The sequence below is a fragment of the Haemorhous mexicanus genome, chromosome 19 (genome assembly GCF_027477595.1).
Source record: "Haemorhous mexicanus isolate bHaeMex1 chromosome 19, bHaeMex1.pri, whole genome shotgun sequence".
In the NCBI taxonomy this organism is placed as follows: Eukaryota; Metazoa; Chordata; class Aves; order Passeriformes; family Fringillidae; genus Haemorhous; species Haemorhous mexicanus.
The window spans coordinates 5587731-5600708 of record NC_082359.1 but is presented as its reverse complement, the minus strand read 5'-3'; the positions used below and the strand labels follow the sequence as shown (position 1 = coordinate 5600708).

At 39.4% G+C, this 12978-nt stretch overlaps 1 protein-coding gene across 3 annotated transcripts in view; it reads left to right on the top strand.

The window, feature by feature from the left end:
* The window catches only part of DGCR2 (DiGeorge syndrome critical region gene 2), a 45309-nt gene that overhangs the window by 14065 nt on the left and 18266 nt on the right, over positions 1-12978 (top strand). For all 3 annotated transcript variants that reach the window (XM_059863828.1, XM_059863829.1, XM_059863831.1), the window contains exon 2: positions 6089-6211. In XM_059863828.1, coding sequence (XP_059719811.1) covers positions 6089-6211 — 123 coding nt within the window. The remainder of the gene's footprint in view (positions 1-6088; positions 6212-12978) is intronic.

Genomic DNA, 12978 nt, shown 5'->3' with positions numbered 1-12978 from the left:
TCTGTACCTCTGAATTTGTGAATTGCTGTGATATCAAGGTTTTTATACTGCTGGAGAGTTTCTATTTTAGGGCTAGGAACATAGGTGAGGGGAATGTTCTGTTTGTCAGGGATGCGTTTTTACTTTAGGATCTATTGCTCCTTTTTCCACAGGTTTCTGTAATGTTAATCTTTGGTGTCTTGAAAATATAAGGTTGAAATTTAGATTTTGAGAACTTTGATGTGTTCACCTAATGCTTTTCAGCAGATGTTTATTACATGTGCATGAGATAGGGCTTCATCATTTTTATTGCACCTAATATTTCTTCCAGCTGAATTTCTTCTGTATCTCTGTCTTCCATTGAAGCAGGATAGATAATCCTACTAAAACAGTATCAAAGTTATCTCATTTACCCAGCAGCTTATCTTTGCAGGAAATGTTTACAGCTGCTGGCTTTTGCTTATTGCCATGAGCTGTTTCCACCCCTGCTCCTTGTGTCACCCCTGGTGTGTGACCTGGGACCAGCCTTTCGTGCCTCAGAGCTGTGACCCTGCTCCTCACTCCAGGCTCTTCTGCTGCTGTGGAGGTGAAGGTCCCAGCTGTTTCAATGTTTGCTGTTAGAACAAATATTTAAAACAACTGACACATTAGTAGATGTTCTGTCTTTGGTGGCAGACAACTGTTATGATGCTCCAATTCCACATTAATGGTTCCTGGATTTGTACAGCCATATTTCTGCTGAATTAGCTGGAGCATGCAATGTTTCTGGTTGCAAGGGGACAAGCCAGAGCTGATCTGACTTAATGTGGACAGACAGTAGCTAATTTGATCTAAAGCTTGCTGTTCCAAAGCCAACTGATCACATTCATTTAGGAAACTGAACCAGCAAGGTGAACTTGTTTTGAATCCCCATTTTGTCTCATATGTCTGATACAGCCTTGCTTTGGTATTGGAAGCTCTAAAATGAGATGTACTGTGTTGAAAATGTAGTTTCACATACTGGATATGGATCCTCCCTACCTTTCTTAAAATAAAACAATTGTTTTGAGTATCCATTTATCCCTTATGTCTTGCATTAAAAGGGGGAAGCTTAATAAAAAATTAATTGCAGTTTGGATGTGAGCAGGAAGTGTCTTAGTCCAAATGAACCTCAAAAGACTTTAAAAATTATGCAGGAAATTCAGGTTTTCAGGAAGTGACCAGAGTGCATCTGCTGCAGGAAGGATGCACTGCAGCTTCTCAGTGCTTGGGCTCCAGGAGGAAAATGTTCTCAATTACACAGAGGGAGTACATGAGGTTGTTGAACCTGAAGGGGCTTCCTGTAGTTCTGTAGGGGCCAAAATCTGTTTGTTTTGTGAAACACATGAAGCTGGCTGGTAACTAGAGGGAGCATGTGTACGTGTGTTTTTTATCATGAAGTCCTTCTTGTAGATAATGCTTCTTGTAAATGGGGCTTTTTTTTGAGTACTTTGTAGAAAATCAGGAAAGTATCCTGCTGTAAAGCAAATTCAAAAAGCTAGTTGACCCCTGGGTTGAAATAAACAATGAGTTCTGTGAAACACCTAGCATTCAACATGCAGTGGGCAAAATATTCAGAACAAAAGCTCTGTGAGCATGTAAGCAACCACCTTGAAAGATGAGGTTTTTCCTGTGTGAAACCTCAGGTTTTCTGTTAGTCTTGTTGGTTTTGCTGCTGGCTAGCTTAGAAAAATATGTGACAGCTAAAGCAGATGAAGGCCTCCTGTTTGTGTGGCAGTGTTTAAATTGATTTATAATATTGTCATTTTTGGTTTGATGAAATAAATTTCCAACTGTTTTGTAAGTTTTCTTTTAAATTTCGAATTATAAGTCCACAACTAGCCTTGGTAAGACTTCTTTCAGATGAGTGACTTGTGGATATATTATCTAATAACATGTCTAATCAAGTTGGTATAGGTTTTTTTTGGCCTTCATTTGACAGTAAGTTTTATCTTGGGTTATATATTTAGCTTGTAGAATTGATGGTCTGAATCTGATTTCAGTTTTTCTGCTCTTTTTAGATCAAGTTAAGAAATTTCTTGTTTTCTGTATCCAGTTTCTAGTAGAGAAACAGGTGAAATGTTACCAGAGAACACACTGTTGTTACTTAATATTTCTGACAGACATTTGTTCAGGTGCAGGTGTGCTGGTGAACAAGCAGGTTGCTTGGGGTCTAGGGAATAAACATGGTGTCATCATGAAGGCATAGAGCCAGCAGTCAGGACAGCTGGGTTCCTGCAGGCTCATCTTGTCTGTAGCCTTTGGCAAACTCCTGAATTGTTCTGTACTTTGTTGTAACTGTGGCTTGAGGATGCCCTGGTTGCTAAGATTGTTGAGGGTTAATGTTGTAGAAGTGCTCTGAGATAGTCTCTTCATTTCACTATCATGACACCTCACTGCTTCAAGTGTTTTCATGTTCTCACACTGCCTGAACTTTGTGATGTTTTGTAAGTTTATACTCTGTATAGTGCAAAAATTACAATTGCTGCTATTTTCAGTGTTGTAGTTGTCTCCTTTCTTCCCAGCAAATACCAGATAAATTTAATTGCTCTGCAATAAGATTTCAGCGTACTACATTTCATCTTGTAGCATAGCAAAGACTGCATCTGATGCTGAAAAGAAAAAGAGAATTGCACATGTGAATCATTATACTGCTGATGTCACTCATCACATCATCCGGGAATGCTGGGGGAGGTTGCATTTCCACATTTTCACCTCGAGGCAATTGTTGATGCCCTTGGCTTAATGTTGTCTTGTGCTTCTACTCCAACAGCTGCTTGCTCTTAGCTGAACTTGTGCCATTGCATATTTACTAATGATTTTGAAAATATGAAATGTCTCTGCATTTAACAGCTGGTAGAAAGTATGATTTTAGTCCTGTGTGGAGCTGATAGTTTAAGGTGCATTCTTCTTCCTTTCTTGCTGTGAGTTCCCATCAGCAGCTGTGAACTGTGAGGGATATCTGGCTTTAAGGACAGAAATGTACTGATATTTTTGAAATCTTTGTTGTTCTTCAAAAGAACTGAAAATATATGGGTGAAGAAGCAGTTTTTATTTACCTCGCTCCTGGAAAGTACAAAGTCTGACCATGTGTTAAGTGATTACTTGCATTCCAGGAAAGATGGATGGTCACATAATGTTGTACTATTCAGTCCTGCTCATACATCTTCCTGACTCTTGTCCTGCTGCTGACAGTGTAACTTGCCTTTTCTGTGGTGGAGATGGGCTTGAGATGTTTTCATTTATCTGCTGTTTTTACTTAAAAATAGGCTACTGACATGAAATATTTCACAGGATTCTGGAGACCAGCACATACCCTGTGCATCCTTGCCTCTCCCAAATACCTCCATTCCTGGGCTAAGTATCTTACAGCTTGGTTGTAGACTTCCATCTATTTTTATGTCTGTATCTTACTGCTGATGGCTATGAGTTGGGATGGCTCAGGAGGGCTTATTGACAGAGATTTTAATTTCACAGTATTTCTTTGTGTCACATTTGCCCCCTCTGCAGCAGAATTGCGTAGCAGTTCATGTTCCTTGGTCTGAAATAATTAGTGCATCTGACAGCATGATCTCCATTGGGAACAATGGTACAGCTGGTCTGAAAGGTGTTTTACTAGAAATGTTTTGTACTCTTCCATGTATCCACATTCTTCAGAGAGGAGTGTCTCTAACACAGGAAGTCATGACATTACAGCATGTAGCTGGCATTTTTTTAATGCCCATAATGCTGAGATGGAGTCATCCTTTTATCTGAACCACTCATATGTTTACAGTTGTACATAAAATAGTAATAGCATCTATGAAGTTGCAGACAGACAGAAGTGTTCTTTGCTGTTTCTCCCTTGTTGGCATGCAGGTTGGCATTCCTGGTGGATGCTGCCTGTGGAGCCAGAAGGCTGCAGAATAACTTTGTTCACAGGGTGTATGTGTATGTGTGAATTCCATTGAAATAAGCAGTAAAAGAAAAAATCAAGTTAATTTTAAAGTACTGGATTTTGCCATAACTATGGGTGGATGCAGTGCAAACCTGGAGCTGGGCTGAGAATAGTCTTTGATGTGATCTCCCACAGGCCCCGGTTTAAATTCTGTACTTGAAACTGTAGTAGCAAGACTTTCTAAGGAGCCTCCCACTGCGTCCTGACCTTGTGCAGAAGTGGCAAAAGAAGCTGCAATCATTTACCAAAGGGTGCTCTTCTGTGGACTTGAAATCTGAGTGCCTTCCATTTCAGCTTGAGGTTTTGTATTTGTTTGATTTGGTGGTTTGTGTGGTGTTGGGTTTTTCCCTCTAAGTTAGAAGGAGATTTAATTAACTCATAGATATTAGATTTTAAATTATTTAGCCTAAAGATAGATTTTAAATTTTCTCTTGCTAAGTGAAGCCTTTTCTCTCTTTTTTACATCCCCCCCCCCCCCCCCCACCTGTTTTATTCCTCTTTCCCTCTTCAGGCTAAATAAATTATGCCTTTTTTTTTTTTTTTTTTTCTGAGGGGGAAGTCATTATGACTGGTAATTTTATTTTTTCTCTTTGGGCTGAGTAAAGCTCTAAATGAGTGAGAACACTCGTTGTGCTGTCAGGTCTGTTGTTGCCCTCAGTAGTCTGGCAGGTCCGTGTGAGTTCTTAGCATCTTGTGACCTGAATGTTTGCTCTGAGTAGGTGGTTGCTAAGAGGATGTGCCTGCTTTTATTCTTCTCGAAGAGCAGGTCTGTGCTTTACAGAGGAACCAGTAGTAGGACTGGATTTTAGTCTAACATGGAATTAGAAGCCTGTTATCAATATGTTATACCAATTACCCGGTGTATGTGTACAGCTTTTATTCAGAGTGCCTGGTGACTGGGTTTATTATGCCCAGTCATGTTGTTTGAACACTTAAATGTGACCTCTGCCTTGATTTAGCCTAGGCATGTGTTTCAAGAAGTAACAATTGCAATTACAGTCTGCTCCTATGTTGTAAACTGTGGATGAGAGAGTGCATACCTCTTTAAATTCTCTTTTAGTGATTTCCTTCTACAAGACAGTTGCCCACTGGATTCATTCAAAATCACTATGTTTTACATATAAACATTTTTTTCCTGTTTGAAAAGGTGCTCATTCTCTAGACATATATTACCTGGGATTAGTGCAGCTCACTGAGAGGAAAATGTACTAAATTGCTCCAAAACAATGGTTGGAAATTTGACAACCACTGTCTAGAAGAAAGATGGACAGTGATGGTTAGGTGCAAAAGTGAGCCTGTGGATGGTGTTGGCCCTGGCAGACTGGCTGTGAACAAGCTCAGAATTGTTCACTTTTGCAGACAGAACTTTTTATTCCCTGAAAAGTGTTTTGAGGGACATAAAATGAAGCTGAGTTATTAGGTTCTGGCATTTGATAGATGGAATAGAAAAAAAAAACGTTTTAAAAAAAGTTGTACTTTTTATAATGCTAATTAGGTGTGACAGTGTAGTGATGACAAGTAGGCAGTGAACTCACAGAAGCAGGAGCAACATGTTTGCAGATAGTGACAGTCTCTAGTAAAGGATATGTTCACATGGAGAAATTCTATACAAGAGCTGAAGCTAGAAAGTGAAAACAGGTTCATGGATATAGGTACTGTGTTACAAGTAGTTCTGTGAAATATCTCTAAATCAGATTGGGCATTTGTGCAGGTCTAATGGGTTCTGGCATACACAGTGATTGGAATGGAAATAGGATTCTGAGGCTGTTGCATAATGCAGTGCTTACCTATGGAAGCATATTTTTGTTGAACATCAGCTCTGGGAAAATGGAACAATCACTCCTCAGTGCCCCACAAGAAGTAAATGGGTAATGCTGTGGTAATAGCTGCTCACAGGCTATCTTTATCAGGAAGGTTTTACCACGGATGTCTTGAGAGAATTATTTCCCATACCCTCCTGTCTGTTAAAACCACAAACATGCAGTTCAGGACACGAAGTGATCTGAGCTGAAGGAGTTTTTAACAGACTGAGTTAACAGAGATTTTATCCATTACACTTCAGTGATCCACGACATGGCAGATGATTAATAGATGTATACATTTACAAGAATAAATACCATTTCAGACAAAGCACCATTTTTTCCTCTCTCCCAGAGCTGCGCTGCACCCCGGGGCAGTTTGCGTGTCGCAGTGGGATCATTCAGTGCATCCCCTCCAACTGGCAGTGTGATGGATGGCCCACCTGCGAGGACGAGAGCGATGAAGTTGACTGTCCAGGTAAGGAGATCTAAGAGACTGCTCAGCCCTGTGCCAGCTTCCTTTGCAGCAGTACTTGGACTCTTTCAGGTTGTTTGGTAATTTTTATTTGAAATTGGTGATTGTTTGGTAGAGCTGTACCCATTATTAACAGGGACTGAGTTGGCTTCTCTTCATTTTGAGCAGCTAATACCACAAACAGTTTACTTGTCTGAATTATCCTTCCATTCTTACCATCAGAGCAGGTATCCTGAAGATGAGGAGAGTTTGTGGTCTAAAAAGAGACTCTCCTGACAAGGAAAAAATGTTGCAGTTAAACTGAAATGACACATAAGCCTGTGGTTAAATTTGGAATTACTGATTTGGTTGTGTATCACTCAGACAGTGCTGGGTGACATCGCTGGACTTGGGTTGAGAGCTTGTTTTATTGCTCCCTGTTCTGATTATGCTTCTTGTGTTTAAGTGGAGAACTTTGTTCTGCCAGACTAGGTGGTGTATTTGCACTTCATAAGCTCCTGTGACAGGCTTTGAGGAGCCTGTCACCAGCAGTGGATCTCTGCTAAATCTACTGGATACTGAGCTGTGCTTCAAAACAAGCAAAGAAATATTGTGACTGTACAATCACAATTTTAAACGTTTTAAGTTGTTCTTGAAAAACAGGCTGGTGCAGCTCTTTCTGTGTATCTTAAAAGTGAATTGACCTGTAATTTTTTTTCTGTTAAGAACAATGAGACAGGTATCTGAAAGCATGAATTCAACTGTGGCGCAATTGAAAACCTTTTATCTTTACAGTGGGACTAAATTACATTCAAAAACTGTTTTAAGAAGTTTTTTCCAGTGAATTACTTAATTTTCTTGGCAGAGAATCACCTGAACTCCGTGGCATTGCTATAACAGCATTCATCATTCTGAGTCCTCAGCTATTTTAGAGAGATGCTACAAAATAGTAACATTAATGTTTTACAGCAGCAAATTCTTTTAAATATTCATATTATCTAAAGGAATTAGAGAAATAAATCTAACATTCAAACTTTGAAACTGTGCTAGAGTTAGCCATCTCCCCAGTGTGTACTATGGACAAATAATTGAAAGAATGTCAGTGCTCCTTTAAGAAAACTTTTTGTTGGTTTGTGTGTGTGTGAATGTGCAGTAAAGGGGAAAAACAGTCGGTAGTTTGATCTGACACTGAAAATTAAGCTGTGCCATTGACAGTCTAATTAAGGATATTCTTTATAATGTGGATGTCCTAAAGAAAATTACTTTTATAGCTGTGCTGTTATTCTTCCTTTTTAGCTAACTTTGGCCAAATGTAAAAAAGCTATGGACCTAATAAAATTCTGGAGTATAATGGAGTTCAGTGGCTAGGGGAGGGCAGTGTCATGTTAGTGTTTGGATTTACTCAAAAAGCACTGAAGACTTTGCTTGTGGGAACATTTGAACTTCCACCTTAATAGAAAACTAATTTTGTCTTCTCCTGTTCGTGATGCATTAGTCAGCAACTTAAGTTATTGCCTGGAGTATGCACCAGGATGGTGTTGACTAAGGCCTGGAATTCCAAAGATGTTTGGTATATTGATAGGAGGGTTTTATGGGAGTAACATTTCTCAATACATAGGTTCTGGTGTTGTGTTTGGGGTGTAGACTGTCTAGCCTGACATGATAAGAAGAAGGTTAAAGAGTGTGGGAGAGACTTGATTCACCACCATGTCTGGGTACAGGAAGAGAAGAATAATGTCTGTAAATACCAGAGGGGAAAATGCTGGACAGCAGAGAGAGGAAAGTATTCCACTTGATGAGAGGAATAATTAGAGAAGTAATTGGTGAAAAGGCTGTGCTCAGTAAAACAGCCAGAAAGCAGGTGTGGTGTTTGTGAAAGAACTGAGATATTTGCACAGTAATGTGAGGAGTGCAGCCAGCAAACCAGAGGAACAAGAACTACTCGTGTAGGATGCAAAAACTATTATACCTGTAACAATGAACTTGGTGGGATTGCATTGTGACCTGCAATGGGTGCTGAAGGGCGGGTGTTACTCAGCTGTCAGGAGTAGGAGAGGTTGGTGTGCATGGGAATGCTGTGCTGGAGCACAAGGAGGAGTAGCATCAATGGAAGTAAACCTGAGGGCAGAATCAGTTTGGAAGAGCACAGTGTGCTTGTGTTGAGGACAGCAGTACAGACGTGACGAGTCAGAGGAGAGACTGTCGTGGGACATTGATTGGGGAGCTAATGCTACTAATAATAGTAACATAGTCATACTCAGGAGTGGCAACTTTCTTCTTTGGCCACTGAATTAACAAGAAGTGATGCAGCTTTAAATGTAGAAAATACCTTTGGATTAGATGAGCAGTTGTGTGATGATTCAGCTAAATGTAAATACTTTAATTAAAAAGTTCTTCCCTTCAATAAAGGCAGTCTGAAGACTAAAAGAGCTAGTTAGTGAAGCCACCTGGACTTGTGAAACTTGGAGAGTTATAACATCTTTAAATTAAAAGGCATGAAAACTCTCTGAACCATGAAAAGAAAGCATGTAAGAAAGGGCCCTGAATCTGGTTGAGAAGCTTGTTAATCTTCAGCCTTTGAGCCACTAATGGCACACTCCAACATGAGCAACTCAGAACAGATCAATGGCAGTGAATTAGGGTTTTGTGGTGGTGTTAAAAGTGTGTTTCAGTGACTCCTTAGTCATGTTGGTGTTTTGAAAGGTTTGTTACAAAGCCATTCTAAGTTGTTTGCCACTGTTGGTTCACCTTTTTTAGGCCTAATTTCATTTGTGTTAATAACAAAGGTCCTATTAAAAGAAGAGGATCCATAATTAATAAATTAGTTTAGTAATCATATATTGGCTGAAGTGCAAGAAACATTCCAAGTTGTAAGACTTTTTGTTTGAATTTCTTCTGGCATTTTTTTCAGAACACAATTAAGTAAGACAATTAATTGACAATCTGAATAAGTGTATGAGATGCCTATTTTTTGCTATATTTCTCTGAAGATTGTCATTATAGCTGTTTGTATTCTCACTGTCTCTTATCATAATGACCGTTTTCCTTTAGAACATGGAAATCCTCTCAGTCACAAATTTTCCATGTGCAAAGTACTGTTCCCCCTGCCCTTCCCACTAGGCACCCATGTGTCAGTGGAATCTGCAGCAGTGATTACCCTCAATTCATCTCTCTGACAGACTAAAACCACTGCCTGCCTACTCTTGTGAGCAATACTAAAAATTGCTGGGAGGGTTCATTATGTAGCATGTGCCTGTGACTCAATTCTGCTTAAGCAGTGGAGCTTCAAGAAATTTGTGGACTTTTCCATGTCAACAGTAATTGATCCTAAAAATAGTTTATCCCAAAGTGGTGTATTTTATGAAATGGTAAAAACAGGCATTAATATCTTAAACAAGGACTTTTACAAATGGAATTTATTCTTTCTAATAACTTTGTCTCACGTTTCTACACAAGCAATCAAAGTAGAAGCTTAACTTTTTCACCTTTATAAAAGTTCTGTATTTAAACCCGTAAGAGGAAAGGGATCTGCAGTTTACCTTTTACTGCTTATTGGATTTCCAGGCTTTGCTTCTACCAGAATATCAGATCAGCTTCTGCAGAGATCCTGCCTTCTTTGCAGGCCTGCTGGTGTAACTCATTTTCAGGAGGCTGAGCAGAGCAGGGTTTAGTATAGCTCTGGCTGTGTTTTCCTCCCAAGCTGCAGGCTTGATGTTTTTTTCTGTTGCCTATGAATGAAAATGGATGTCTTAAATTTGTGTGTCCTTCATAAATCCTATCCATATCAGTTTCACATCTTTCCCTTCTGATGAAGCAGCAGCTGCAGCAACCTGTTTTGAAGTGATCAAAAACAGCTTTGTGTTTTGTTTCACCAAGGATGTTTTGTATGCTTGAAGTGACTCTTGACATTTGTGCACTTTTTAGCACATCTGTTTTTTTAAAACCTAGGTATTAATGATAAAAACCTCTGAACATTTCCACACCTTTCCTGAGTCCTTGCTGAACTCCTATTTTTTTTTTTTTACCCTACCTTGTGGTGTTTAAATTATAAGCTGTTTTCTGCCAGTCCATTACCTTGAATAGCACTGAGCACAGCAGGATGCTGTTCTTGCTTGGCATTGATGTCCTTGCACAATACAGTTGATAACACACAGCATGGAGCTGCTTGATCTGAGAAGAAGCACTCCTCTCTAGGAGCTTCTGAACTATATTTCCAAATACTGAGGCACAAAACTGGACTTCATCTTGAAGTTCTCTCACCTCTCAAATTACCAGATGGAATTAGAAGCTTCCTAAGCTTTCAGCAGGTAATATGCTGGACAGAAATTTGAAGCTTTGGGTGACAAGGCAGCTTTTATGTAAATTTTGAGAATCTATGTGTTTAAACAGGAACAACTCAAATCTTGGAACTAATAAAGTATGGCAGGACCTGGTTTTGCTTCACAGGCAGTTTAATTTTGACATCTTTTGACATAGTACTTCCATCCTTATGAAGGGTTTTGCTGGAGTGACTTGACGTCTCTGACACAGTTTTCCAAAAGGTAGAAGGAGCTGTCAGCATGGCAGACTTCCATTCTGAATTGGTAGCTTCAAGTTTTAAACAACTGAAAATAGCCACAGAATCACCACTGTTAGACAACTTTCTCTTGATGGATAGCCCTGTGCTTAGACTATAATTGTGCTGGAGTGAATTAGATAGCAACTGTAAATTGGAAGGAGCTGGGTGAATACTAATCATGACTTGTTCAATTGGGAAACACATTGGAGGATGCTTGTGTTCACCACTCTGATATTCAAAGCGTGAAAGGAAATAGTGCCCCATAGGTTTTTCCTTGAACCCATTTTTGCATTTTCTGCACCAACTAGCCAGCAAATGACATTTCTGGAGTAATTATATAAAGTTAAAGAAACAGATCTCTATCTGTCTTGGCTAGTAAAAATACCACTGTTGCTTTATTGCCTGTGGTTTTAGTATTTAGAAGAATAAAGATCTTGGAAAATAACTGATCTTCCAGAATTCATCGCTTTCAGGATATGAAGTGTGCATCTAAGCACTGAAAATGATGGCTTTTCCTTTGTGAAACACTCAAACAGGGTTAGGTTCTGATCTTCTGAGTTAAGTTGTTATCTAAAGATGAGTCCATGGCAGTCTAATTTATTTTTAAAGATAAAATTATTTGTAAAAAGGAAGTAGGAACAGCACGTAAAATTCTTCCGCAGAGTATTGCAAAAGTGGAATAGAAATCCAGTCCAATTACACCTTTGCCACCAGAATCTGCCACAGCTTTTCATGGCAGTCAAGTGAGTTAGAGGCTTGTTAGCATCTCTTTATTGCCCTGGAAAAAGTTGTCATCGTTGCTTTTCTTGGGAGACAGATATTCAGGTCAAATAGAAGCAATTTAATATTTGAAGAGCACCAGTTTATTGAGCAGCTGACAGCGTTGGGCTCGAAGAAGTGGCTTGTGGTGGCTGCTTTGTGCCACTTCAGTCCTGGCTGCAGCATGAATCTGCTGACAAGGGCAGCTGCTGAGGAAGGAATGAGTTCTGCTTCCTGGGTGGAAGTGATGGAACTCTCTTGGTGTGGGATTTGTGTAGATGTTTTTCAAAGCATCTGGCATGAATTCTGTTAATTTATGATGTTAGCCTGTGTAACCCTTCCTTAACCTTGCATGTTAAAACCTGTGAACTTTTGTTTTATTCCTGGGGGAGATAAATTGTTAAGTCCTCGTGGGCGTTCTGTTTAGCTGCAGAGGGTCAGCCATATGGTGCTGCATCTGCTCTCACTTCTGAGAGGGAACTGATTCTTCATGTGTTTGGTTCTGACTGGTTCTTTGGGTTTAGCTGCTACCATTTAATGCCATGGGAAAATAGAGCTCCCCATGCTGAGCTCAGTAGAATTTAATAAAGCATTCTACAGTAGTTAGTGTTATTTTTAAAGTCTTGCTATAATTGAAGATTTGCTTTTTCAGTGTCTCAGTATCGCTCTGAAAATCATAGTGTAAATAGTGCTACTGAACCATTAGGATTAAAAACAGATTCTAAAACTAAAAATAGATTAGCCTTTAAAGTAATAAAAAATCAGTAATCTTCACTGTCAAATTATTTTACCATTTTGTGTCCTTTGAAATGTACACTGAATTTCTTGGCACTGACTTCTTGCCTGTGATAGATACAGTGTATTCTGATACTGAACACCAGAATTTCTGCTTTATTCCTGTAAGGCCATGTGAGTGTATTATGCACAGCCATTCCTTAATGGGTGATCTCTGTAGACATGTAATTCCTAGGATAATGTGATAATTAAATAGCCCTTGCTTATCCCATTAACCCAGGGCAAACTCAGTATGCTAGAGACAGATGAATGCAGAGTGACTCTGCTGTTCCTGGGCTCCAGCTAGGGATTTGTTTTGCCCATCAATGCCTACATTTGTTCCATGGAGTGCACTGTTTGATGTTGAGTCTTGTGGAGGTCTTTCCCCCTGGTAATGCTGTGAACAGCCTGCAGCTTGGGGTTTGAATTACCATGAAATTGCTGCGGACCTCTTGATTTCCAAAGATAGTCCAAAAGGAGAAAGTTTTATTGACTTGGTTTCACATGTATTTCAAACAGATGTAGTTAAACCTGTTGAAGAAGACTGTGTAGCTTCTCTTTATTTGGGATCATGTCTTTGTTTGTTTGGTTTAGTGAGGCTAAATGGAGCTAATCAGCTTTAAAGGAAAATAAGCAGATTTTTTATACAGAAATGAATGTTTACATAGCACTGTGCTGGTCAAACCCTATTACCTTCAAT